Genomic DNA, 25,918 nt, shown 5'->3' with positions numbered 1-25,918 from the left:
CAGGAAGAGGCGGGGCTGTCGTGCGGTCCCGGGACACCCATTCCCCATCCCTGATAAAAGGGGAAGAGGAATCTAGATTGACTAGATGGTAAGGAAAATGTATTCTCCCTTTTAAGAAACACGGTGCTGCCGCGTGTCTTCTTGCTTCCCAGAACTCCGGGTCACGGAACTCCTTCCTTCAACTCTCAGACGCGGCAGCCCAAGGGGCGGGACCGGGCTTGGGATTGGCTATTGTCGGCCGACCCCTTTCCCTGCTGTCCAGTTCCTTTCCTCGGCTGGCGCCTGCGCTGAGGGCTGGCCGTGGGGGGCGGGAAGCGCTACGGGGTAGTAGAGCCCATGTCGGCCTTGAGGCGCTCGGGCTACGGCCCCAGTGACGGTCCTTCGTATGGCCGCTTCTACGGGCCGGGAGGTGATGTGCCCATGCACCCACCTCCGCCCTTGTATCCTCCTCGTCCCGAACCTCCCCAGCCTCCCATTTCCTGGCGGGTGCGCGGGGGCGGCCCTGCTGAGACCACCTGGCCGGGAGAAGGCGCAGGAGGCGATGGCTACTATGCCTCTGCCGGCGCCTGGTCAGAAACTGGTCGAGCTGGAGGAAACCACCAGGTAAGCTTTGCGCCATCTATCCCGGGGGGTTCCGATAAGGGGAGTCTTTGGAGGGTGAGGGCCATGGGGATTAATGAACCTCCAGAGTTCGTAATGGATCGGGTTTCATATTTGTTTTCCTTATGCGGGGTTGGAGAGACGGACTGGATTTGTGGCTGGAGGGGATATGCTTGTGTTCTCTTCGCGTCTCCTTTTCTGCTTCGACCCTAATAAATGGGTCTGTTACCATTAAAAAAGGAAGAAAGATCCTGCGCTGACTTGCTAAGCTAAGTAGCAAGCTGCGGAATCTCTCGCCTTGGATTGAGGTTGGGCTGGAGTGACCCGGCCAAGCTTTTTGAGCTCTAACAATTTATCCTGCGTGGCTCATATGGCCGGCTCTCCCCGAGAAGGGAGGTGGCTGCAGCCCCCGCTGTCACTCAGCAACCCCTCCCTACGGGAAAGAACCGAGAAGGAAGAGGAGGGATCGGGCTTTTAGCCCTTTGCCCCTAATGCTCTGCCCGGGATTGAATCACCAATGCTCACCTTTACTTGGATTGTGAAATTACGTTGCGGCTGCAACGTAATTGTCTTTACAGCCTCCCTATTTTATGATTTAATAGTTGGCTCTGAGAGGTTAACTCACTTGGTCAGCAGAGATATCCCTGGCTTTTTGAAGGTCCACCTTTATTGCCACTTCGTTTTTTAGGAAAGACCTACATTAGTGTCTTTCTGCTAACTGAAAGAAATCTGAAGAGGAGTTTTTCTTTAGTAAAAAGCGAAAATAGCTTCAGCGTTTGCTTTGCAGCAAGCAGTTGTAGAGGCGGTGCGCAACTGGGCAGTGAGAGTGGCGCCGCCACGCTCCTTCCCTGGGTACTACACTCAGCATCTCAGCATCTCAGCATCACAGTGCTTTGAACTGAATCTGTGAGCCTCTGCGCTTTATCTCTATTTTGTGCATCCGTTGCCGAGATATGTCCTCAGGTAGCAGAAAAGTCTAAGGAAGATTATTTTGGAGGCCTGGGAATGCTAAAACATTTTGCATGAAAATTAATGATAATTGCTTTTTTTCCTTTTATGCCATTTTGGCTTACAAAAGATTTCATAGGGGAATGTTTTGCTTTCAGATAGCAGGGGAGACCTGTACACTTGGACTTATAACATTTTATTTCTTGTCTTCCTGCCAGAACTGTACTTTTCTTTTGTTAATTCAATATTCTGAGTAGTGAATTATTATACAATCGAAGTGGGGGGGGGCATACCTTTCTTTCTGTTCGGCAATTTTAATATCCTAATGGGTTGAAAATGTAGTAGGGAGATAACCATATACCTTGCTGGTGGGGATGTAAAATGGTTCAGTGCTTTGGAAGATAGTTTGGCAGTTCCTTAGAACGTTACACGCACACAAACACACACACAAATATAACCCTTCTTCATAATTAATCTCTAACTACATGTTAGAGATTATATACTAGATATATACATGTTAGAGCTATATACTAGCTCTGTGTTGAGTCAGTATATTACTCAGCAAGTTTGCTTTTAGATATGTACCCAAGAGACCCAAAACATGTCCACCTAAAAACTTGCATGTTTTTATGAACAAGCATGTTCATGGCAACATCGTTCAAAGTAGCCAGAAAATGGAAGTAACCCAAATGGCCATCAGTTGACGAATAGATAAAATATGGTACATTGATGCAATGAAATTATTTAGCTGTAGGAAGAAAATGAAGTGTTGAAACATTCTACAAAATGGATGAACCTACATGAACAAAGATAGAAAGATCCCATACTCTATTAGTCCATTTATGTGAAATGTCCAGAATAGTGGTTGCCAGGGGCTGGGGGACTGGGGACTTTGAGAAGATAGTAAAGTGTATGGGGTTTGTTTTTGGGGTGATGAGAATATTCTGGGATTAGATAGTGATGATGATTTCACAACTTTGAATATACTGAAATCCTTTGAATTGTACACTGTAAAGGGGTGGTTTTGGGGCACCTGGCTTGCTCAGTCAGTTAGGTGTCTGACTCTTGATTTCAGCTCAGGTTCTTCTCAGGATTCTGAGATCGAGCCCCACCTCGGACTTTGCTCTCAGTGTGGAGTCTGCATGTCCCTCTCTCTCTGCTCCTCCCCCTACTCGCACTCTCGTTTCTCTCTTTCAAATGAATAAATAAAAATAAAATCTAAAAAAAGGGGGGGTGGGTTTTATGCTACGATAGTCTTTTAAACTATCTTTAAACATATCTTTTAAATAATTATATGAGAAACAACATGTATTGAGAGATTAATTGTAAGAAGGATTATATTTGTGTGTGTAAACCTGGAATAACTAGGCTGTGGAACTTTTATTCCATGGTAGATTAGAGTGACAAAATGCTTGGCCTATAAGTAGGCAAACTATACCAAAGATCAATGGGAGGGAAAGAGGAAAGGAATGATAAACTGATGACTTCTACTTGGACTTGCAGTATTCTTAAAACAAGAGTGTGTTTTCTGGGCAAGATTAGAGAAGTTAAGATTTTAGACTCGTGTAGCGTGTAGTAAGATATGTTAGAGTATAGGTGTGCACATTGCGTGGGCGAGTGGTGGTGCTGGAGTAGGAGTGATTGGAGATCAAGCTGGAATGTGTTACGAGCATTTGTAAACCATTTCAAGATTTTATCTTTCAGGTTAGTGTTTCTGAAACTTGAAAAGTATAGGATGGCAATTTCTTATGCAGCAATAGAAAATTAATACAAAAGTTATGCATGTCGCAAATGTGTTTTCCAAATTCGTTGTCTTCTATCTTCATATGGTTTTGACATATAATAGATTTGACATTTTTATATAATCAAATGTGTCAAACTAAAAAAAAAAAAAAGCAAGCATAGGAGATTTTTAGAACCTTACTACTTAAAAAGTGTGGTCCTTGGACCAGAAACTTCAGTGTGCCCTGGAAGTTGTTTGAAATGCAGAATCTCTTCTGCTCAGAATTCATGCTTCAGTTTAGTAAGATCCCAGGTGATTCATATGCATGTTCATGTTTGAGAAACAATGCTCTGTAGAACTGAATAGACGAAGGTGAAATTGCTCTGAACCACTACGAAGACTTAACTCTATGTTAACATATTCAAACATGGCAGGGGAAGAAAATGGAAATCTAACTCTTCCTGTTTTCTTTCTTTTCTTACCCTGTTAGCTGTACTTACAGTGCCATACTTTGGTCCCTCAATTAGCAGCATCTGCATTACTTAGGGTCTTGTTGGAAATCCTGTATATCAGGCCCTGCCCCCGCCCTGCAAAATCAGAATGTATATTTTAACAAGATTTAACAGTGTATGTTTAACAAGATCCCTAAGTGATCTACATGTTACCACAAAGGTGCAAATAATAGCCGGCAGGGATCATTGGGGGCCATCTTGGATAATTACAGAGGGAAGGATTGGGGAAAAAGAGAGCTCAGTTATGCTCTCAGAATAGTTCAGAAGAGAGGTAAAGGCAGGCATTTGAACAATGTCTGAATATATACAGGTTTTTTTCAACATTTCAACATTTTACTATAAAATTTTCAAGCATGTAGAACAGTTGAAAGAACTACACAGTGAATACCTGTATAGCTATCACCTAAATTGTATAATTAGCATTTATTATATTTGCTTCATCACATCTATCTTACTTTCTTTTTTTACATCTATCTTTTTTAAGTTTTTTTTTTTTTACATTAATTTGTATACCCAACGTGGGGCTGAACTCCAAGATCAAGAAGTCACATGCTCTTCCAACTGAACCAGCCATATGCCCCTATCTGTCTTACTTTCTGAATGCATTTCAAAACAAACTGCTTAGATTTGAAAGACATTTTTAAAGGTATATATCAGTTGGAAGTGAGGGAAGCCAGAGAAACATAAGGTGATTCTGAGGTTTTAGTATTTCCTAGGAATAAATGTTTCATAATAATAAAAAGGAAGAGGAACAGGTTTTTATGGGAAGATATAGTTTAGTTTTGTACCAGAAGAACTAGTGATTGGTTAATAGAGGAACTTAAAAGATAGAAATGCTCGGTAAGGGTTTATACTACCTTTATTTCATTTCTGTTAGAAGGCAGTTACTTACTGTGGTCACTATGTGCCAAGCTCTGGATGGAATGTATGTGATTGATTAGAGAGAAGTTTGTGATTTTTCTCTTTTTGTTTTTTTTTTTGTTTGGTTGGTTTTTTTTTGTTTTTTTAATTTAACAGAGAGAAATCACAAGTAGACGGAGAGGCAGGCAGAGAGAGAGAGAGGGAAGCAGGCTCTCCGCTGAGCAGAGAGCCTGATGCGGGACTCAATCCCAGGACCCTGAGATCATGACCTGAGCCGAAGGCAGCGACTTAACCCACTGAGCCACCCAGGCGCCCCTGTTTTTGTTTTTTGATGCCAAATTTTAGTCTGTGGTATCTGGGAGTTGTCATCTATAGGAACAAAACAAGAGATTGGGGTCAGATGGGTGATGGGGGATGGAGATAGTGATTTGAGAGTCATCAAATATAAGTGTATGTGAATTACCAACTTGGGTAATGTTCCCACAGGAGATCTTTGAGGGTCTATCAGAGGTGACAAAGAAAGAGGATTCAGAAGGAGACAATAAGAGAGAATACTTGGAAAGATAGTAGGGCAATCAGGAAAGTCTTGCAATACAAACCAACCAAGGACACAGTTATTTTGAACATAAGTGATACGAGAACTGAAAAGATGCTGTTGGATTTGGCAGTTGAAAGGGTCTTGTTGATTTTCATTTTGGGAGTTTAAAATAGTGGGAGGTTTGGGTGCCAAGACAACCAGTATAAACCATACTTCCAGAAGTTAGTAAATGAGAAATTGGTTACTTGACTGTGAACCAGGATTGGGGGAAGAATTTTTTGGATTAGATGATTTGAATATGTTTGTAAGCAGAAGAGAGTAAGAAGAAAGATGGGAACAAAATGATGGAATGTCACTTGTGGAGAGAGGGATGAAGTGAGGAAGAGCTGGCAAACCTTTTTCCAAATTAGAGCAGGGGGAATCATTTTGGAGGTGGAGGGGAGGGACATTGAAGGAGTTTATAACTCTTGGTGCCCTTGGCAAAGTAGGAGGCTTAGGTCATCTGAGAGGAGAGGAAGTGGAATAGTGTAAACTGGGAACTTGATATGGTAAATGTTTGAAACTAGTGCTGGGGGAAGTGGGAAATTGTAGAGAAGCAGGGGAAAGACCCAAATGAGACTGAAAATAAAAACTTGGGCTGGGGGCACTTGGGTGACTCAGTGGGTTAAGCTTCTGCCTTCAGCTCAGGTCATTATCTCAGGGTCCTGGGATCCTCAATCCCCGAGTCGGGTTTTCTGCTCAGCAGGGAGCCTGCTTCCCCCTCTCTCTGTCTGCCTGCCTCTCTGCCTATTTGTGATCTCTCTCTCTGTCAAATAAATAAGATCTTTAAAACAAAACAAAACAAAACAAAAAACTTGGGCTGATGGTCAACCTAGAACATAAAGTGCTTTTGTAGTGATTTGGGCATGTATAGCTAAAAATAATTTTTAATGTATTTTTCTAATAATTTTTGTCTAATTCTTATGAACAAGGTAAACAAATTTGTAAATGAAATTTAGTAGCAGCACTACTCAGATTCCTCTGTTGTTAGATTTATTTAGGTTAGGGTTATTCTTTAGAGGTATGTTTGTGAGTTACTTTGTAAATTTAATCATGTATGTACTTCTACAAAACTAGTTCTAAGGTGTATATGAGAGAAGTTGACTTTAGCCTTCATTTGAGATTAGGTATTTCTTCTCAAAAAGGAAGTAAATGAATTTGTTATCTTCTTGCATAATTTTGATCAAATTTCCAGTGCAACAAGAACTTAAATTCACATTAATTACTGCTTCTTGTGAAAACCTTTCTCATCTTTGTCTGCTTTACATCACCTTTTAGCACCTTTGTCTAGTTTCAGACAACAAATAAAAAGTTTGGAAAGAGTTCAGCACGTGATAACATTGGCAACTTGGTTTATAAAACAGAGTCGACTTCAGCTAGCTTCCTGTGAAACCAAATGCCGTTTCATAGAATTATGTGATTCATGTTAGGCGAGCCTTGAGCTGCAGACTTTCATTGTACTGGCGATATTTTTAGATTTGTTCCATTTTGTCCAAAGGAGAGGAAAAAAAGAAGCGAAGACAATCTTTTTATTAAGACTTAATAAAATTAATAATTACTGCCACTTCATTGAAGACATTCTCCCACCCAAGTACTAAGCAGTCCCCAGCCCTGCTTACCTTCTGAGATCAGACGAGATCTGGCATGTTCAGGGTGGTATGGCTGTTGACAACAATCTGTTTTTTATTTTTAAAAATTATATATTTACATTCTGTAAATTGTGTCTTTTTAAAGGTATAGTTCTCTGAGTTTTGACAAATGCATATAGTCATTAACCACTACCATAATCAAGGTATAGATAATGACCCATCTTTTAAAAAAAAGATTCCTAGGATAAGATGGAAGATATCATTTTCATTCATTTCTAAACCCTATTAAAATTACAGATTACATAATGTATATATATATGTATACACATATAAATTGTATTCTGTATTTTGAGTGAGTTTCAATCAGTAACAGTCATTTTTATTGCTTAAATGATTTCATATTATGTGAATGGGCGTTCCTTCTTCTTGGCTTCTGAGTCCTTTTGACATAACCCATTGATTTTTGACAGCTTCCTTGATTTCTGGTACAAGATGTGCCAGGCTTATTTTGTGTATATTCTGTCCCAGACATATAATCACCCATTCCTTTAAGAAAACCTTTTTTTTTTTTTCTAAATGGAAGATTATATTTAGAAGCATATGTCAAGATCCAGACAGGAAAACAGAGCCTATTCTAGTTCTTTTAAAAGAGAGATTTGGGGGGTACCTGGCAGGCTCAGTCAGTTAAGCATCTGACTCCTGATTTCAGCTCAGGTCATGATCTCAGGGTCGTGGGATCGAACTGCACATCAAGCTCTGTGCTCAATGGGAGCCAGCTCCCCCCCCCCCCGCCAAAATAAATAAATAAATCCTTTAAAAAAATAAATAAAAGAGAGAATTTGTTTTAGGAACTTAGTGAAATGAACACTGGAGATCTCAAAAGGCAAAAAGAAAAAGTGGAAGTACCACAGAAGATGATAACTAGGAAACATCTCTATAGTTCCTAGGGCTGGGAAGTAAAGAGAAGAGGTTGGGCTATTAAAACCTGCAAACTTGGGAGAATGGCCTGGTGGAGCTTGAACCGAGGAGAAAGTGCTTCCTAGCGGGCACTGGTCTCTCTGAGGGAATTCCAGAAAACCAGAAGAATCTGGTGATTGCCACTAACTGCCACCCCCAGGTTGAAGGGTATTGTTAGGCTGACAATGACAGAAACAGCAAATAAGCAAACTGGAAGGAGTCTGGAAGTTCCTTCTCTCCTCTAACCTAGTGCCTCCGATTGGCAGAACTGAAGAGTAAGCAAGCCTCAAAGGAGAAATGTTTGGACTGCCAATCCTGCATGACAGAGCCAGTTATGAAATGCTGTGTTTAGAGTTGAGAGATAATAGTTTCATAAGTCATAGAGAAGTTAAATTTGAGTGCTATATATACTAAATTAGGGTTGTGTTACCACTGCTTCTAGACCTTTCAATGGACAGTTAATGAAATAGGTTTTTTTAATTAAAAACATTTTCTTAAAATTTTATTTTTATTTTTTTTAAAGATTTTATTTATTTATTTACCAGACTGATCACAAGTAGGCAGAGAAGCAGGCAGAGAGAGAGGGAGAAGCAGGCTCCCTGCCGAGCAGAGAGCCCGATGCGGGGCTCGATCCCAGGCCCCTGGGATCATGACCTGAGCCTAAGGCAGAGGCTCTAACCCACTAAGCCACCCAGGCGCCCCAAGATTTTATTTTTAAGTAATTTCTACTCAGTTTGGGACTTGAGCTTACAACCCCGAGATCAAGAGTTGCATGCTCGGGGCACTTGGGTGGCTCAGTCATTAGGCGTCTGCCTTTGGCTCAGGTCATGATCCCAGGGTCCTGGGATCGAGCCCCACATCGGGCTCCCTGCTCTGCGGGAAGCCTGCTTCTCCCTTTCCCCCACCCCCTGCTTGTGTTCCCTCTCTCAATGTCTCTCTCTCTGTCAAATAAATAAATAAATAAAATCTTAAAAAAAAAAAAGAGTTGCATGCTCTACTGACTGAGCCAGCAAGGTGCCCTGAAATAGGTTTTTGTTTGTTTTGTTTGTTTTCAGATAGAAAAACTAATGAGTTCATATTTATATTAATTCAAATGTAACATTACAGATTATTTTTACTTCTTTGATGGTATTTATTACTTTTCTCTTGTATGGAATATCTTGGTTACTAACAGTGTTAGGATAATTACAAATACTTGCACAATCCTACAATAATAAATATAACAAGGGCAAAATACTTTTTTTTTTAAAGATTTTATTTATTTATTTGACACAGAGAGAGATCACAAGTAGGCAGAGAGAGAGCGAAGCAGGCTTTCTGCAGAGAGCCCGATACGGGGCTCGATCCCGAGACCCTGGGATCATGACCTGAGCCGAAGGCAGTGGCTTTAATCCACTGAGCCACCCAGGTGCCCCAACAAGGCCAAAATAATGCCAGGTTCTAGTTCTGGCATGACAGCATAAGGAGCTCTGTTGACCCAGTCCCCAGTGAAACTGGTGAAAATTATTTTTAAAAAACAACCAGTTGGGGACGCCTGGGTGGCTTAGTTGGTTAAGCGGCTGCCTTTGGCTCAGGTCATGATCCCAGCGTCCTGGGATCGAGTCCCACATCAGGCACCTTGCTTGGCTTGCTTCTCCCTCTGCCTCTAGCCTGCCACTCTGTCTGCCTGTGCTTGCGCTCTAACAAATAAAATCTTAAAAACAAAACAAAACAAAAACAAAAACAAAAAACAACCAGTTGAAGTCCCTGTAAATGGTTTTAGGGTATATAGCAAATTAATAAACACTTATTCTATAAAGTTACTCAGACTCAGTGAGAACAGTGAGAGTCTGTGCCAAGACCTGCTGCATTTCTCCCCCTCTCTCAGAGCAGTGAGACAAACTCCATTCCAGACTGGTGTAGCCAAGAAAACAGGGCTCCCTCTTCTCCCAGCTCCCAGTCAGAGGGTTATCATCCTGGGAGAGGCAGCACATCAACATTTCTCATCTTGCCCCCAACTATTGTTGATGAGATCAAATTCCAGGCAAGAGTGGTTAAGTAATGCTGGTTCCCTCCTCTGCCCAGTACCTACTTGGGAATAGAGGCTTTACTTTGGGCAGGGCACTGTGGAGAATACTAGAGTTCTGATCACCCTTACTCTGGCTTTATAAGGCAAGCTGAGAAGCCCTGGGGCTACTGCCATACTATTGTCCCCAACCCAGCTGCAAAGAGTGGCTCAGGCATTTTATCTGGAGGCAGAAGCAGGTGGTAAAACATGTAGCTCCTGATCTTTTCCCAAAGGAGCTGTCTTTATTTGCAACAGAGTGTGGTGTGGAGAAGTTGAAGCCTAAGGATGTTCTCAAACTGTGGCGATTGTTGTGAAAGGCAGCTGGGAGGAGATTAGTAGATTCATTAGACATCTGGTTTAAACTGTAGACCAGCTAGTTTGCTAGAGAGAACCAGGGAAAGAGATAGCTGGGAGAAACCCTTTGGGGCTAGAACAATTCTTAAACACTGCCTTTGAGACCTGTCTCCAAATTTTGGTTGGATCAGTTTGTGGAACAATTTTTATCCCAGGGTGTGGAGCTTTAACAGCTAGGTGTGGTGAAGGAAAGAAATACACATACGTACATACACTCATTAAAGAAATTAAAATGTTACAGTAGAAAAAGTCCACTTAAGGCAAAAGAGAGCGGTAAAAGAAGAATAGAGGAACAAAAACAGATAAGAGATAAAGAAAACAAAAAAGATCCAAATATATGCTGTTGTGAGATAATAGTAAAAAATATACGTATTGGTCTCTGTCCTGGACTCCAGGCACAGAGCTCCTGAAACCCTTGTAAATTCTAAATGAAAAGAGCACTAGGAGTATTTTTGTTCTAATATTTGCTCTGTGACCCTAGTTCCTGACATGGGGCTCCTAAACCCATTGGATATTCCTGGGTGATACAACGATTTTTTGTTCTAATGAGGTATCTCTGGGTGTTCTCTTGGATGGCTCCTGGATGGGGTTGGTCACCAGAAAGGCCAGCCCATGTTTAGATGTTTGGAGTTTTCAGTCTTTGTCCTCATTTTCCAGAGAGGGATTTTCCATAAAAATCCAAACACAATGTGGTGCAGAGAGCTTCCAGTTTGGTGAACATATCCACGTTCTGGAAGGGTGGTGCACCTTGACTCAATGGGAACAGAAGCTTCTGCACTTGGGGTTCTCCCAGACCTTGCCTGCCCTATGTATCTCTTTCATCTGGCTGTTCATCTGTATCTTTTATCATATCCTTTAATAAACTGGTAATTGTAAATATTTCCCTGAGCTGTGTGAGATGTACTAGCAAATAATAAAGGGGAAAGAGGCATGGAACCCTACGCTTTGTAGCCTAGTGAGACATTAATTGTGGGTAACCTGGAGACCACGGGAACTGTTCCTTGCAGTTGGCGTCTGAAGTGGTGGGGGGCATTCTCATGGGACTGAGCCACTAACTTGTTGGATCTGATGCTATTTACAGGTAGATAGTTTAATTGTAGGACAGCCAGCTGGTGTTGCTGAATTGCTTGGCATGGGGAAAAAAATCTCACATCTGGTATCAGAAGTGTTGTGAATGTGGTAATAGCAGGGGAGCAAAGGAAAAACATGGGAGAAGTAGGTTTTTCTTTCTCAGCTCTCTGTGGGAGATACACTTCAGATTTAAAGATACAAATGGCTTAAAAGTAAAAAGAGGAAAAAGAAATAGGCAAACAGTAACTAGAAGAAAACTGTAGTGGCTATACAGTATCCAACAAGTAAACTTTATTTTTTTTTTAAGATTTTATTTATTTATTTGGCAGAGAGAGAAATCACAAGTAGACAGACAGGCAGGCAGAGAGAGAGGGAGAAGCAGACTCCCCACTGAGCAAGGAGCCCGATGCGGGACTCGATCCCAGGACCCTGAGATCATGACCTGAGCCGAAGGCAGAGGCTTAACCCACTGAGCCACTCAGGTGCCCCTCCAACAAGTAAACTTTAAAACAAAAGGTGTTACTTGGGATAAAGTGGGACATGATAAAAAGGGTGATCTAGGGACGCCTGGGTGGCTCAGTTGGTTAAGTTGCTGCCTTCGGCTCAGCTCATGATCCCAGGGTCCTGGGATCGAGTCCCACATCGGGCTCCTTGCTCAGTGGGGGGAGCCTGTTTCTCTCTCTGCCTTTGCCTGCCGCTCTGCCAGCTTGTGTTCTTGTTCTCTCTCTCTCTGACAAATAAATAAATAAAATCTTTAAAAAAAAAAAAGGGTGATCTATTAGGAAGATGTAATAACTATAAAAATATCTACCTAATAACAAAATACCAAAATAAATTAAGGAAAAACTTAAAGAAATAAAAGGAGAAAATAGACAGTTCAATAATAATAAAGACTTCAATACTTCATTTTCAATAGTGGGTTGAACAACTGGGTATAAGATCAACAAGGAAAGAGAATATGTGAATAACCCTGTGAACCAATTATACCTAATAGACATCTACAGAACATTCCACCCAACAATAGACTCTACATTCTTCTCAAGTACCCATGGAACAGTCTCAAGATAAACCATATGCTAGCTATAAAACAAATATTAGTATACAAAGACAGAAATAATACAAAGTATGTTCTCCAACCATAATGTAAAGACATTGGATTTTAATAGCAGGAAAGACCTTGGGAAACTCACGTCTATGTGGAATTAAATAAAACATTCTTTAATATTTTATAAAGATTTTATTTTTAAGTAATCTCTGTATGCAACATGGGGCTCAAACTTACAACTCCAAGATCAAGAGTTGCACGCTCTGCCAACTAAGCCAGTCAGGTGTCCCTTTAATAAAACACTCCTAACTATCCAGCAGGTCAAAGAAGGAATCAAAGGGTGCCTGGTTGGCTCGTGGGTTAAAACCTCTGCCTTTGGTTTGGGTCATGATCCCAGCGTCCTGGGATTGAGTCCCCATTAGGCTTTCTGCTCAGCAGGGAGCCTGCTTCCTCCTCTCTGCCTGTCTCTCTGCCTATTTGTGATCTCTGTCATCTGTCAAATAAATAAATAAAATATTTTTTTTTTAAAAAAGAAGAAATCAAAAGGGAAACTAAAAAATACTTTGAGATAAAGGAAAATGAAGATACAGTATGCCAGAACTCTTAAGATATAGCTAGTACTGCTTGGAAGGAAACTTATAGCTATAAAGGTCTATATTAAGAAAGAATAATGATTTCAGGGCCCCCGGGTAGTTCAGTTGGTTAAGTGCCTGACTCTTAGTTTTGACCCATGATCTCAGGGTGGTGAGATTGAACCCCACTCATGTGGGCTAAGTGTGGAGTCTGCTAGTCCTCCTACCTCTGCTCCCCCCACCCCAATAAAGAAATAAAATCTTTAAAAAAAAAAAAAGAAAGAAAGAAAGAAAAAGAATAACGATTTCAAATCCATAGCCTAAGCTTCCATCTTGACACTGAAAAGAGAAGAGCAAAGGAAACCTCAAGCAAGCAGAAGGGAGGAAATAGTAAAAATAAGAGTGGTGGGGCACCTGGCTGCCATCTGGAAGGGTAGAAATTAATGTAGGAGAGAACAGAAAAACAGTAGAGGAAATCAATGCAAGGAAAGGCTGGCTCTTTGAAAAGATCAACACAATTGAAGACTCTCTAGCCAGATGGACCTTGGAGAAAAGAGGGAGTGATTACTAGAATCAGAAATGAAAGAGGGAACATTACTATAGATCTTATAGAAATAAGATCATAATGGAATACTGTGGATGATTATATGTAATAAATTAGATAACTTAGGAGAAGTTGGACAAATTTCTAGAAAGATACAAAATACCAAAACTAACTCAAGAAAGAAATAGGAGATCTGAATAGACCTATAACAAATAAAGAAATTGAATTGGTAATAAACAAAACAAAACAAAAACTACCCACAAAAAAAGTCTGAGCACATGTGGGCTACTGAATTCTACCAAACATTTAAAGAACTGATACACCAATTCTTCACAAATACTTCTTTAAAAAAAAAAAAAAGGTTTTATTTATTCATTTGACAGCACAAAGAAGGGGAGCAGCGGAGGGAGAAGGAGAGGCAGGTGCTCTGCTCAGAGCCCAATGTGGGGCTTGATCCCAGGACTCTGGGATCATTATCTGAGCTGAAGGCAGACACCCAACTGACTGAGCCACCCAGGCATCCCTTTCTTTTCTTTTCTTTTCTTTTTTTTTTTTTTTTAGATTTTTGTTTATTTATGTGTCAGAGAGAAGCCAGAAGCATAGAGAGCTGCAGGCAGAACAGGCAGAGCAGGTGGAGGGAGAAGTAGGCTCCCTGCTGATCAAGGAGCCCGATGCGGGATTCAATCCCAGGACCCTGGGAGCATGACCTGGGCCAAAGGCAGATGCTTAACCAACTGAGCCAGCCACCCAGGTCCCCCCCACCATGTTGTTTTTTTTTTTAAATAGGATTTTATTTTTATTTGTTTGAGAGAGATAGAAAGAAAGTGAGAGACCATGAGCAGGGAGGAGAGGGAGAAGCAGACTCCCTGCTGAGCAGGAAACTGATGCCAGACTTGATCCCAGAACTCTGGGATCATAATCTGAGCTATAGGAAGATGCTTAACTGACTGAGCCACCCAGGTGCCCCTAGAGTGGCCCTTTTTTTTTTTTTTTTAAGATTTTATTTATTTATTTGAGAGAGAGCACAGAGGGAGCATGAGAGGGAGAGGCAGACTCCACGCTGAGCGGAGAGACTGATGTGGGGCTTGATCTCAGGGCTTTGTCACCAATACCTGGGCTGAAAGCAGACACTTAACCTACTGAGCCATCCAGGTGCCCCACAAGTACTTCCAAGAAAGAGAGAACAGTTCTAAACTCATTCTGTGAAGCCATTTATTACTATTACCCTGATACCAAAGCCAGACAAAGACCTCACAAAAAAAGAAAATGGGCCAATATCTCTCATGAATATGGATGCACATGTCCTCAAAACAAAAACAAAAACAAAAAAAAGTAAACTAAATCCGGCAACATATAAAAAGAATTGTATACCGTGACCAAGTGGGATTGATCGCAAGAATGCAAAGTTGGGTTAACATCTAAAAATCAATGTAATGTACCATATAAGTCAAAAAATAAAGCCTCTACGATTATTTCAGTAGATGTAGAAAAAGATTTGACAAAATCCAACACTCTTTCTTAATAAAAATCACTCTAGGAATGCAAGGAAATTTCTCCAATCTGATAAAGGGCATCTATAAAACACGCACAGCCAGCCACATATTTATGTGATGTAAGACCGGATGCTTTTCCCGAAGATCAGGAAAAAGACCAGGATATCTTCCCTTGCCACTACTAGTCAACATTGTCTGGAAGTTCTTGCTAGGGCAATTGGGCAAGAAAAAGACATATGTAACCTATGTCTATATGGAATAGAATTGAGAGTCCAGAAATAAATTCATGTGTCTGTGGTCAGGTGATTTTTGGCAAAGATGCCAAGACCATATAATAAAGGGACAGAATAGTCTACTGCACAAAATACAATACCATGACAACTAGATAGCTGTATACAATCGATAAAGTTGAACTCTCACATCATATGTAAGAGTTAGCTCAAAATGGCTCATAGACATAAATTGAAGAGCTAAAACTATGAAACTCTTAGAAGAAACAAGGAGTATATCTTCATTACTTTGGATTTGGCAGTGGTTATGTTACATTTTTAGGTATTTAAAAATGTCATTATTTTCTCTATGCAAAATATTTACAAGGCATATTTAAGGGAAGTCTACCTTGAATCCCTGTCCCACAGTGTTGTTTTTAAACTTTTTTTTTTAAGATTTTATTTATTTATTTGAGAGAGAGAGAGAGCACAAGCAGGGGAAGCTGTAGGCAAAGGGAGAGGGACAAGCAGGCTTCCTGCTAAGCAAGGAGAATGATGTAGGGCTTGATCCCAGGACCATAGATAGGATCATGACCTGAGCCGAAGGCAGATGCTTAACCAACTGAGCCACCCAAGCACCCCATTTTTTAACTTAAAAAAAAAAAAACTTTTTATATTATAAACTTTTAATTATATGTAAAAGTAGGGAGACTAGTATAATAAAACTCCCAGATAACTATCCCTCACCTTCAGCAATTACTGGGTAGGTTATTGTTAATCTTATTGATTTATATGGTAGTATTTAACTTAAGGGCAGGTTTGTGTTGTAATGGGGATTATCTACCTGAGAAGGAGAGAAAAGACTGTAAGTACAGGAATGAAATTCTTTAGAAGGTAAGAGGTCATGTTGTCCACAGCTCTGTGGAGGGATTGGTCATTATTTAATAGGGCCAAAGGCACTTCATGCTTTCTGGGAAGACAATGGCAGATAGGGTGCATTTGATTTAGTAAGTTGGTAGAAGGAGTTTCTGTCTGATCGCTTCTCCTTTTTTCCCCCCTAAGTGAAATATGTGATAAAGTTGTCAGTTGAAAAATGAGGGGTAGACTAAAAGAATATTGGAGATTTGGGGGTGGGGGTAAGAGTGAAATAGTTGTTCTGGAGAGTGAGATGAACATCCATCCTAAGGAAGTGTTACAGTTGCTAGCCAGTGCTGTGTCTGCTTGAGATTTGTGGTCTCTAATTGAGAAAGAAACCAGAGGGCTCTAGTGTTTCTCTCCACCAGTATTTAGAGGAAGTGCAGATGGGAAGTCAGTGGGTAGATGGGTTTAAATTGGGTTGGGTTTTTGCAGGGTGAGTGAATTGGAGGGAAGCAGTGGCAAGGGATTAGGTGTTGGAAAGCTGAGTGAAGGAAGGAAGTGAGGACATGGGTGGGGTGAGGGATAGTAGGGTGAAGAAGTAGTGAAAATGTGGAGTACCAAGGAGAGTCAGTCAGTAGCAGAGAACAGAAACCAGGGTAGTTCTAGGAGATTTAGGCATTCGTTCACCACTGCTGGGGTGAGTCAGCTCTTCATTTTTCATGTCTTCAACTGTTGTCTTTTTATTTCTACTACTCAAGATTCAGATTCTTGGTAGGGAGAAATCGGTTAGTCAAATGTTTACCCTTTAACCAGGGAAAGGAAGGGAGGTCATTAACTGGGGGCATCTACCTGCTTGAGAAATTTAGTGAAGATCTGAATTTCGCCTGTAAAATTTTTTAAAACTTACTATTCTTTAGTTTCTATATTATGTAAAGGAGATGTTACTTGCCCCACTTGTATAATATTATATGGAATAATTACGTGCTTTGAAAACAAAGCAGTATGAAACTGATAAGTAGTCCAATTAAGCTAAGATGGTGATAATTAAACTCTCAGTGATTACAACTGCCAATGAATTTCTTTATGAAACAGTTTGAAGGTTTTGTTTAAGCTTAAAACTAGAACTAAAAGTTCAAAGCATAATAACTTACAGGATAACAAATGTATACATTAAACTAGACTCCTTTTAAAAAGTTTTGAGTAGGGGCACCTGGGTGGCTCAGTCATTAAGCGTCTGCCTTCTGCTCAGGTCATGATCCCACAGTCCTGGGATCAAGTCCCATATCCGCTCCCTGCTCAGCAGGAAGCCTGCTTCTCCCTCTTCCACTCTCCCTGCTTGTGTTCCCGCTCTCACTATCTCTCTCTCTCTGTGTCAAATAAATTAAAAATCTTAAAAAAGAAAAAAGTTTTGAGTTGATCTAGTCTCTTGGAGTTTTATTGGCTTATTGCAAATCATTGCATTAGTTGGAGTGCAAAGCTGTAGAGATTAGCGTTATAGCTAGATTTTCTTCTTGGAGTGGTAACTGTTCTTTATCAATTCCTGATACTTGGGTTAGTTGTAGGCTGCCAGCAGAAACATAGCCATAAACAGAAAGTAAAGGAATATGAAAAAACTAGTGTGACATGGGGCGCTTGAATGGCTTTTAGTCGCTTGAGCAGCTGACTGCCTTTGGCTCAGGTCATGATCCCAGGGTCCTGGGATTGAGCCCAGTGTTGGGCTCCCTGCTCAGTGGGGAGCCTGCTTTTCCCCTCCCTTTGTCTCCTGGCTCTTGCTCTCACTCTCTATCTCAAATAAATAAATAAAATCTTAAAACGACAACAACAAAAAAAACCAAACAAACAAACCCAAAACTAGTGTGACAGGCAAAAGCATATTGAAGATTTCATGTGTTTGAAGTTTAGTAGTAATATTTTCAAGGTCCCAAGTTGTTGAGATAGGCAAGTATTTCTCTTAACAGTGGCAAAGAACTATAATCTTGTTGCAGGAATTAAATTGGTAGTGATGGGGTTGGTGATTGGAGAGAGATAAAGAAATCCAGGTATCGGGGCGCCTGGGTGGTGCACTGGGTTAAGCCTCTGCCTTTGGCTCAGATCATGATCTCAGGGTCCTGGGATCAAGCCCCGCATCGGGCTCTTTGCTCGGCAGGGAGCCTGCTTCCCCCTCTCTCCCTGCCTCCCTCTCTGCCTATTTGTGATCTCTCTCTGTCAAATAAATAAATAAAATCTTAAAAAAAAAAAAAAGAAAGAAAAGAACGTTGTTTGTGTTTCTAAGTATATTCTACTGTATCTCCTTTAAAAAAGAAAGAAAGAAAGAAAGAAATCCAGGTATCCGGTTTTGCTAATCATGTTGGCATAGTAGAATTTTATATATCATTTGGTATCATAATGCATAAGGACAGGCTTTTAGTACATAGTCAATAATTGCTTTGTTCTAGGGCATGTGATTTACCATATAGTATTTCTGGGTCAGTTTGTTAATGAGAATTTAATAATGAGTGATTTTTATAGTAGGGTTCTATTGCTTTTTGTCTCTTGCTTTTTTTTTTTAAAATAATTATAACTGCCTCTATCAACTTTTCTTTATGATACAAGAAATTATTAAAAGTGATTTTTTTCCCCCCTTAGGACCAGCCGCCATATTCTAGCTACAATTCTAACTATTGGAATTCTCCTGCACGACCTAGGGCTCCATACCCAAGTACATATCCTGTAAGACCGGAAATGCAAGGCCAGGTATGATCTAAAATTGACAGAATTCCAGAGTTTTTTCTTTAAAGATCTAATTTATTTGTTTTAGAGAGAGAGCGAGCACAAGCAGGGGGAGGAGTAGAAGGGAAGGGAGAGGGAGGGAGAAAGATCCTCAAGTAGACTCAGGGTTGAGCTCAGAGCCTGACCTGGGGCTCGATCTCAGGACCCTGAGATCATGACCTGAGCTGAAACCAAGAGTTGGGCATTCAATCTACTGAGCCACCCAGGTACCCCCTGAATTTTTTCTTAATGTATTGATTTAATCTGTGAAAGATTATTTCAATAATCTGAGAATCTCTGAGGAGATTTCATAGTAGCAGTGTGTGGAGTTTTGTTATTAGACTCTCTTAATGTTTTTGGCTCAGAAGTAAGGAAATACTTCTGTGAGAGAGGGAACAGTGAGAGAGGGAACACAAGCAGGGGGAGTGGAAGAGGGAGATGCAGGCTTACCTCTGAGCTGGGAGCCTGATGAGGAGCTCGATCCTAGGACTCTGGGATCATGACCTGAGCTAAAGGCAGGTACTTAAGTGACTGGGCCACCAAAGGACCCGTGGTTTCAGATTTTTAAAAATAAGCAAAAAAAAAAAAAAAAAGTTGAAGCCACATATAAGACTTCTTTTATATTAATTTTCTCCTATGTGTTTTTATGCTGGTACTCCTTGTATGTGCTTTACATAATATTATTTACCATGTTTTTAAACTTGGTATGAGTGGTTTCATACTAGCATTCTCCTGCAGCTTGCTTTTTTACTCAACATTGTTTTTCACTTTTTTGTTGTACACACTTGAAGCAAGAACTTCCCTGGGGTATGGAATTTTGGGGTTTTTGTATGTATGCTTATTAAATATAGCCAAATTATTTTTTCACAATACCATTGTGGAAGTGAGGAATGTTTACAAAGTGACCTATAATCTGGCAACCTTAGTAAGGCAATAATTGTCAGATTTGTGTATTTCCTTCCATTTTTTTTCTGTCTAGAGTTTGTATTTCTATATGCAAATAGTTTTTTTTTTTAATATTTTTTTTGGAAGATTTTATTTTTAAGTGATCTCTCCACCCCGTTTGGGGCGCCAACTCAGAACCCCAAGATCAAGAGTCGCACACTCTTCTGACTAAGCCAGCCAGGTGCCCCTGAAAATAATTTTTAAGAACATGATTGTAGTATATTCAAATTTTTAAAAAAGTAAACTTTTGGAGCACCTGGGTGGCACAGTGGGTTAAAGCCTCTGCCCTAGGCTCAAGTCATGGTCTCAGGGTCCTGGGATCGAGCCCCGCATCCGGCTCTCTGCTCAGCAGGGAGCCTGCTTCCCCCCACTCTCTCTCTCTCTCTCTCTGCCTGCCTCTCTGCCTACTTGTGATCTCTGTCTGTCAAATAAATCAAACAAAATCTTTAAAAAAAATTAAAAAAAAAAAGTAAACTTTTTACCCAATGTGGGGCTTGAACTTACAACCCTATGATCAACAGTCGCATGCTCCACTGACTAAGCCAGCCAGGCTACCTGTAGTATATACAATTTTAAAGCAGCTACATTTAAAGCAGCTTTCAAAGATCTTGAATTTTATATACAGGTCAGAATTCTCTGTAAACTGATGTTCTCTGCAGAATTAAATTTTCAGATCACCGTAAAGTATACTAATGTAATTCTCCTCATAGTTTTCAGGTAGTCAAATACTATATTCAAATTCTGTTTTAATTTTCTGGTGGTATGGAGCCTGAAATGATGAAAATAAGTCTCTTGATGGGGCTGAATAATTAATTCATTAAAAAAATCATGTTCCCGGAGTGCCTGGGTGGTTCAATGGGTTAAAGCCTCTGCTTTTGGCTCAGGTCATGATCCCAGGGTCCTAGGATCGAGCCCCACTTCGGGCTCTCTGCTCCTTGAAGAGCCTGCTTCCTCCTCTCTCTCCCTGCCTGCCTCTCTTGCCTACTTGTAACCTCTGTCTGTCAAATAAATAAATAAAATCTTAAAAAAAAAATCATGTTTCCTTTTTTCGCATTAATTTGGTGATACATTCCTTTAAGACTGATTTTGAACTAGAGGAGTTTTTAAAGTTAGAGCATGCTTTACTTATGTGCTTAAAGAATACATAAAAACAGTTGATTTTTCATAATGACTCTGGGTACTTGAACTTTAGGATAAGGTTGATAGGAGATTGTGGAATGCAAAACAAAGGAAAAAAACATGTTACCATGTAACACACACTTCCATTTTGCTTGTGTCATCTGCATTCCTGTGACTGAAATTGAGAAGCAGGCATTGTTATTAATGTGATATGCTTGTGGTTTGGCCATATTTCATAAAATTCGTTCTTTAAATGTACAGTTCCATTGTTTTTAGTCTATTCACAAGTTTGTGCAGCTGTCATCACTGTCTATTCCAGAACATTTTCATCACCCCAATTAGAAACTATATACCTATCACGCCATTTTTCTTTGCCCCTAGCCCCTGGCAACCTTTAATATACTTGTTATCTCTACAGATTTGCCTATTCTGGTCATGCCACATAGAATCATATAATATTTGAAATCTATGACTGGCTTCTTTCTTGAAGCATAATGTTCATCCATATTGTGGCAATGTATTGCTATTTCATTCCTTTCTGTGGCCAGAGATTATCCATTCTGTGGATCTACCACATTTATTTTATCCATTCATCATTTGATTGAAATTTGAGGGTTTTTTTTCCCCACTTATTGGCTGTTATGAATAATGCTGTTATAAACATTTGTGTGCTCATTTTTATGCAGACATAAGTTTTTTCAGATCTCTTCATTATATATGTAGGAATAGAGATGCTGGGTCATATGGTAGCTCTGCTGTATTTAACAATTTGAGGAACTGGCAAAGTTCTCACAGAGAACTGAAGTTTTGTTTTTTTTTTTTTAGATTTTTATTTATTCGAAAGAGAGCAAGGGAGAGACAGAGCACAAGCATGGGGAGGGATGGAGGGTGAGAGAGAAACAGACTTCCCGTCAAGCAGGGAGCCTGATGTGGGGCTTGATCCTAGGACCCTGGGATCATGACCTGAGCTGAAGGCAGAGGCTTGGCCAACTGAGCCACCCAGGTGCCCTGAAAACTGAAGATAGCATGCTGAATTGAGAAACCATGACACAAAAAGCCATTGGTCAGAAACTTTAACACTTTTTTCATTTAATTTGAAGGGGAACTGAGTTGTAAAGTACAGCCTCTTAAGAACTGTGGTCAGGAATTTCAGTGAGACAAAAATTGGAATAGTTCTCTAAAGAGATACGGCATGAGGAAGCAACCTATGGATGATCATAGATTTAGCAATTTCAAAACTGAGTATTAGAGAAATTCGAGTTGATATCACCTGCTTAAAATTTTGAACTCTTGGAGTACTTACTTGGTGAGACTTTCCATGTTTTTCATAAGAAGCATAATAGCAGGGAGAGTGGCAGGCCGAGGGAGAGGGAGAAACAGACTCCCTGCTGAGCAGGGAGCCCGATGGGGGCTCCATCCCAGGAGCCTGGGATCATAACCTGAGCCAAAGGCAGATGCCCAACTGGCTGAGCCACCCAAATGTCCCAGGAGTTCACATTTTCATTAGTTACTGATCTTTTTCCTTCCCAAAGTTTTCAAAATTGCATATTAAGTCAGGGCATTTCAGTTCTTCTATTCAGTCATCTTTTCTCCTTTCAATTTTGCTTTTTAACAGAGTTTGAATTCCTATACAAATGGAGTATATGGCTCACCATACCCCCCCGGTCCTGCACCAAATACTGCCTCATACTCTGGGGCTTATTACACACCGGGATATACTCAGACCAGTTACTCACCGGAGGTTCCAAGCACTTACCGTTCACCTGGCAACAGCCCGGCACCAGTCTCTCGTTGGCTGTATCCTCAGCAGGACTGCCAGACAGAAGCAGCCCCTCTCAGGGGGCAGGTTCCAGGATATCCTGCTTCGCAGGTGAGCAGTTTTCTGTTGGGTTTTTAATATTCTATGAGTGAGGGGTGCCTGGGTGGCTCAGTCAGTTAAGTGTCCGACTCTTGGTCATGAGTTCAAGCCCTGCATTGGGCTCCACACCAAGTGTGGTGAAAAAAAAAATTTTTTTTTTTTTTTTTAAATTCTGTAAGTGATACCCATATTTATTTCTCTCTCTGCTTTAAGGGGAGTTCTAATATATCTTTATTTATGCTTCCTAATAGAATATGGGTCCACTTAGTTATAATGTCATGGGATAGACTTTATGCTGTGCTTTAACCTTTTTCTCATTCTGAGTTTGATGGTCACTAAATCTGCCCCATGTATCTTTGGAACCAAGTTTTTTGGGGAGTTGGAGAAGTGACTACAACTGATTAGAGATGCTACAACTTAGCTTAGTAGCAGCTGAAGTATACTCGGTTAAGCAGAGAGGAAGCATCGAAGTCTGTTTATACTAGAATATTTTCATTACTTTAAGTTTTTTTGGCAGTGACCAGCATATTTCCTTCCTCTCAATCTAGAACCCTGGAATGACCCTGCCTCATTATCCTTATGGGGATGGTAATCGTAGTGTTCCACAACCAGGACCAACTGTACGAGCACAGGAGGACTCATGGGCTTCTCCTGGTGCTTATGGAATGGGAACCCGTTACCCCTGGCCTTCAGCTGCTCCCTCAGCACCACCTGGGAATCTCTATATGAGTGAGAGTCCTTCACCATGGCCTAGCAACAACTCTCCTCAGTCACCTCCTTCACCATCACCCCATCAGCCCAAGGTAGGAGACCTTCTAAACATTCTTTTGACGTTTGGGTAATTGAGAGAACACAACATGGAAATTTTCCACACTGGTGTGTGTTAAATGGGGACTAATTGCAAAAAGTTGGTGATTAATAGCTATAACTTTACATAGCCCAGTTTCTTCTTTCCTTTTAATAAATTTTAGTTTTTAGAGCAGTTTTAGGTTTACCTCTTTTTTGTAAAAGCCAGAAAAATGTTCATTTATTGTTTGTTGTTGTACTGTCAGCTGAATATTAAACAAAATAAAAAATGTATTTTATTACCTTAGTCTGTAGACAGAAGACGATACCAGTGTGAAATTGTATAAACCATAAACTTGAACATCATTTGCCTGTGGCTAGGTTCCATTTTAAAATCTGTCTTAAGGTTTTAACTCTTTAGGGGAAAAACGATCTAACTCCTCCTTATTAAAAAGTCACTGTGGATTGTGAGGTGGGAAGGATAGATTATGAGGTGTTCATAATGGTGGGTGCTTTAGGGTAGATTCTAGCCATTGCACTCAGGAATTCTCTGCCTTTTACTGGACAGAGCACTCCTTTTATCTTTATAGGGTGTGTTTTTTTCTCAAATGATTTAAGAGGGGGGTCCAGTTTTATTAGTGGGGAATCTTTTCATGTACCTTCATGGTCAGGTGAAAGATGTGGGCTAACAAATCTGATGTTGATGGATTCCCATTAAAACAGCTCTTTTCCCCTCTTTGCTCTCCCACTCCAAGGATTCCTCATACCCCTATAGCCAGTCAGATCAAGGCATGAACCGGCACAACTTTCCTTGCAATGTCCATCAGTATGAGTCCTCGGGAACAATGAACAATGATAATTCAGATCTTTTGGATTCCCAAGTCCAGTATAGTGCTGAGCCTCAGCGGTATGGTAGTGCCGTCAGTGAACACCCCGGCAATCAAGATGAAAGTGATAATCTTCCTGAAGAGTGTTTATCTTCAGATGAAGGTACTCCGCCAAGTATTAAAAAAATTATACATGTGCTGGAGAAGGTCCAATACCTTGAGCAAGAAGTAGAAGAGTTCGTAGGGAAAAAGACAGATAAAGCATACTGGCTTCTGGAAGAAATGCTAACCAAGGAACTTTTGGAACTGGATTCAGTTGAAACTGGTGGCCAGGACTCTGTCCGGCAGGCCAGGAAAGAGGCTGTTTGTAAAATCCAGGCCATACTGGAAAAACTGGAAAAAAAAGGATTATGAAGGATTTAGAACAAAGGGGAAGCCTGTTACTAACTTGACCAAAGAACTCCTGATTTTGGTTAAAACCCTCTTTTTGAAAAGATTGTTGGTGACAAGAAGCAATACATTCCAACTTTCCTTTGATTAAAACTTGAAAAACTGGTAAAGGACTTGAAAGAACATTTTAGTTATGAGTTGTTTTCAGTTTTCAGACCAATGAATGTAATAGGAAACTGTGGAGTTACCGTTATTGCCAAGTAGACTCACTCCTTAAGAAATTTGTGGATATCTACAAGCTGCTTCTTATCAGCAGGAGGGAAACATGCTTTATGTAACAGGCTTATCAAAAATCTACCAGATGAGACTGGATATAATCTGAGGCCAACAGGCTCTGTTTTTTTTTAACCACCTGGATTACTTGTCACATTTTTGTACATTGTGACTGCTTTCAGCATACACTTCATGTGTAAATTACAGCTTGGGACTTTAGCCTTCTTGGACTTCTGTTTTGTTTTGTTATTTGCAGTTCACAAATATAGTATTATTCTCTACTTCTTGGTACGTTTTGTAGTAATATGTTTAATTATTCAAGAGACTATATTGACAGCCAGATAGTATGGCAGTTCCGAATGAATTTTTATCTTTTCACCACTTGAACATATTGCTGTGTTTAGTGAATTCTTGAGGTAAATTGTCTCCTTTTTTGTATAGATCGTTAAGGTGGAGTTTTACCACTTCTACTTTTCATGTTAATAGTGGAAGGCGAATTGGGAGATGGCAAGGGCAAAGGAATGAAATGCTTATGGCCATTTTCTTTTTTGCTTTTTTTTTGTTTTTGGATAAAGATCCACCTTTATCTCGAAATTTCCTTTCCCCACCCCTTAATTATCTCTTCACTGCTGCTGCTTCCATGTAAAGCATTACGATACATACAGATGAAAAATTAAAGCCACAGTGCAAAGAAATAACTGCAAAAGTAATAAATGTGACCATTTGGAAATGTGCTTCTCTATCTAAAATAATTAGCTTCACCATCAAGACCCCTACAAGCAGACTTCAGCTCAGTTTATATTCAGAAACAATGAGGGTAATAAAGGATTCATGCTCAGGGAATGAAAATCAGCCATAGAGTGGGAAATTTTCTTCTTTTAAAGGTAGATTTGATGGTTACCTTAATTTCCGTAGGATAAATTGTTTTATAAAAAAGATATGTATTACCATTAATAATGGTCATTTCAGAGCCAGATTTAAGAAACGGATATTGAAAGGGTCTTCGGTGGGC

General features: G+C 40.3%; 1 protein-coding gene across 4 annotated transcripts; it reads left to right on the top strand.

Moving 5' to 3' along the window:
• The first annotated feature begins 8 nt into the window (after window positions 1-8).
• On the top strand, window positions 9-25,636 carry BAG4 (BAG cochaperone 4). 4 transcript variants are annotated; one of them, XM_044225379.1, is made up of 5 exons: window positions 9-88; window positions 18,586-18,693; window positions 22,388-22,642; window positions 23,179-23,433; window positions 24,172-25,636. In XM_044225379.1, exons 1-5 carry the CDS (start codon window positions 86-88, stop codon window positions 24,655-24,657), a joined length of 1,107 nt encoding a protein of 368 aa, XP_044081314.1. In that variant the 5' UTR covers window positions 9-85; the 3' UTR covers window positions 24,658-25,636. The 4 variants fall into 4 exon arrangements, with proteins under 4 accessions (XP_044081314.1, XP_044081311.1, XP_044081312.1 ...); XM_044225376.1 differs by lacking the exon at window positions 9-88 and adding an exon at window positions 281-603; XM_044225377.1 differs by lacking the exons at window positions 9-88; window positions 18,586-18,693 and adding an exon at window positions 281-603.
• Window positions 25,637-25,918: the final 282 nt, after the last annotated feature.

This window comes from Neovison vison, chromosome 11, assembly GCF_020171115.1.
Source record: "Neovison vison isolate M4711 chromosome 11, ASM_NN_V1, whole genome shotgun sequence".
Classification (NCBI taxonomy): Eukaryota; Metazoa; Chordata; class Mammalia; order Carnivora; family Mustelidae; genus Neogale; species Neogale vison.
This window is presented reverse-complemented; position numbering and strand designations above follow the sequence as displayed.

Excerpts from the sequence above, each read along its gene's own strand:
- BAG4 (XM_044225376.1), top strand. The coding sequence starts at position 337 with ATGTCGGCCTTGAGGCGCTCGGGCTACGGCCCCAGTGACGGTCCTTCG. Across the intron at positions 604-18,585 it reads GAGCTGGAGGAAACCACCAG|GACCAGCCGCCATATTCTAG; the intron begins GTAAGCTTTGCG and ends TTCCCCCCTTAG. Across the intron at positions 22,643-23,178 it reads CAGGATATCCTGCTTCGCAG|AACCCTGGAATGACCCTGCC; the intron begins GTGAGCAGTTTT and ends CTCTCAATCTAG.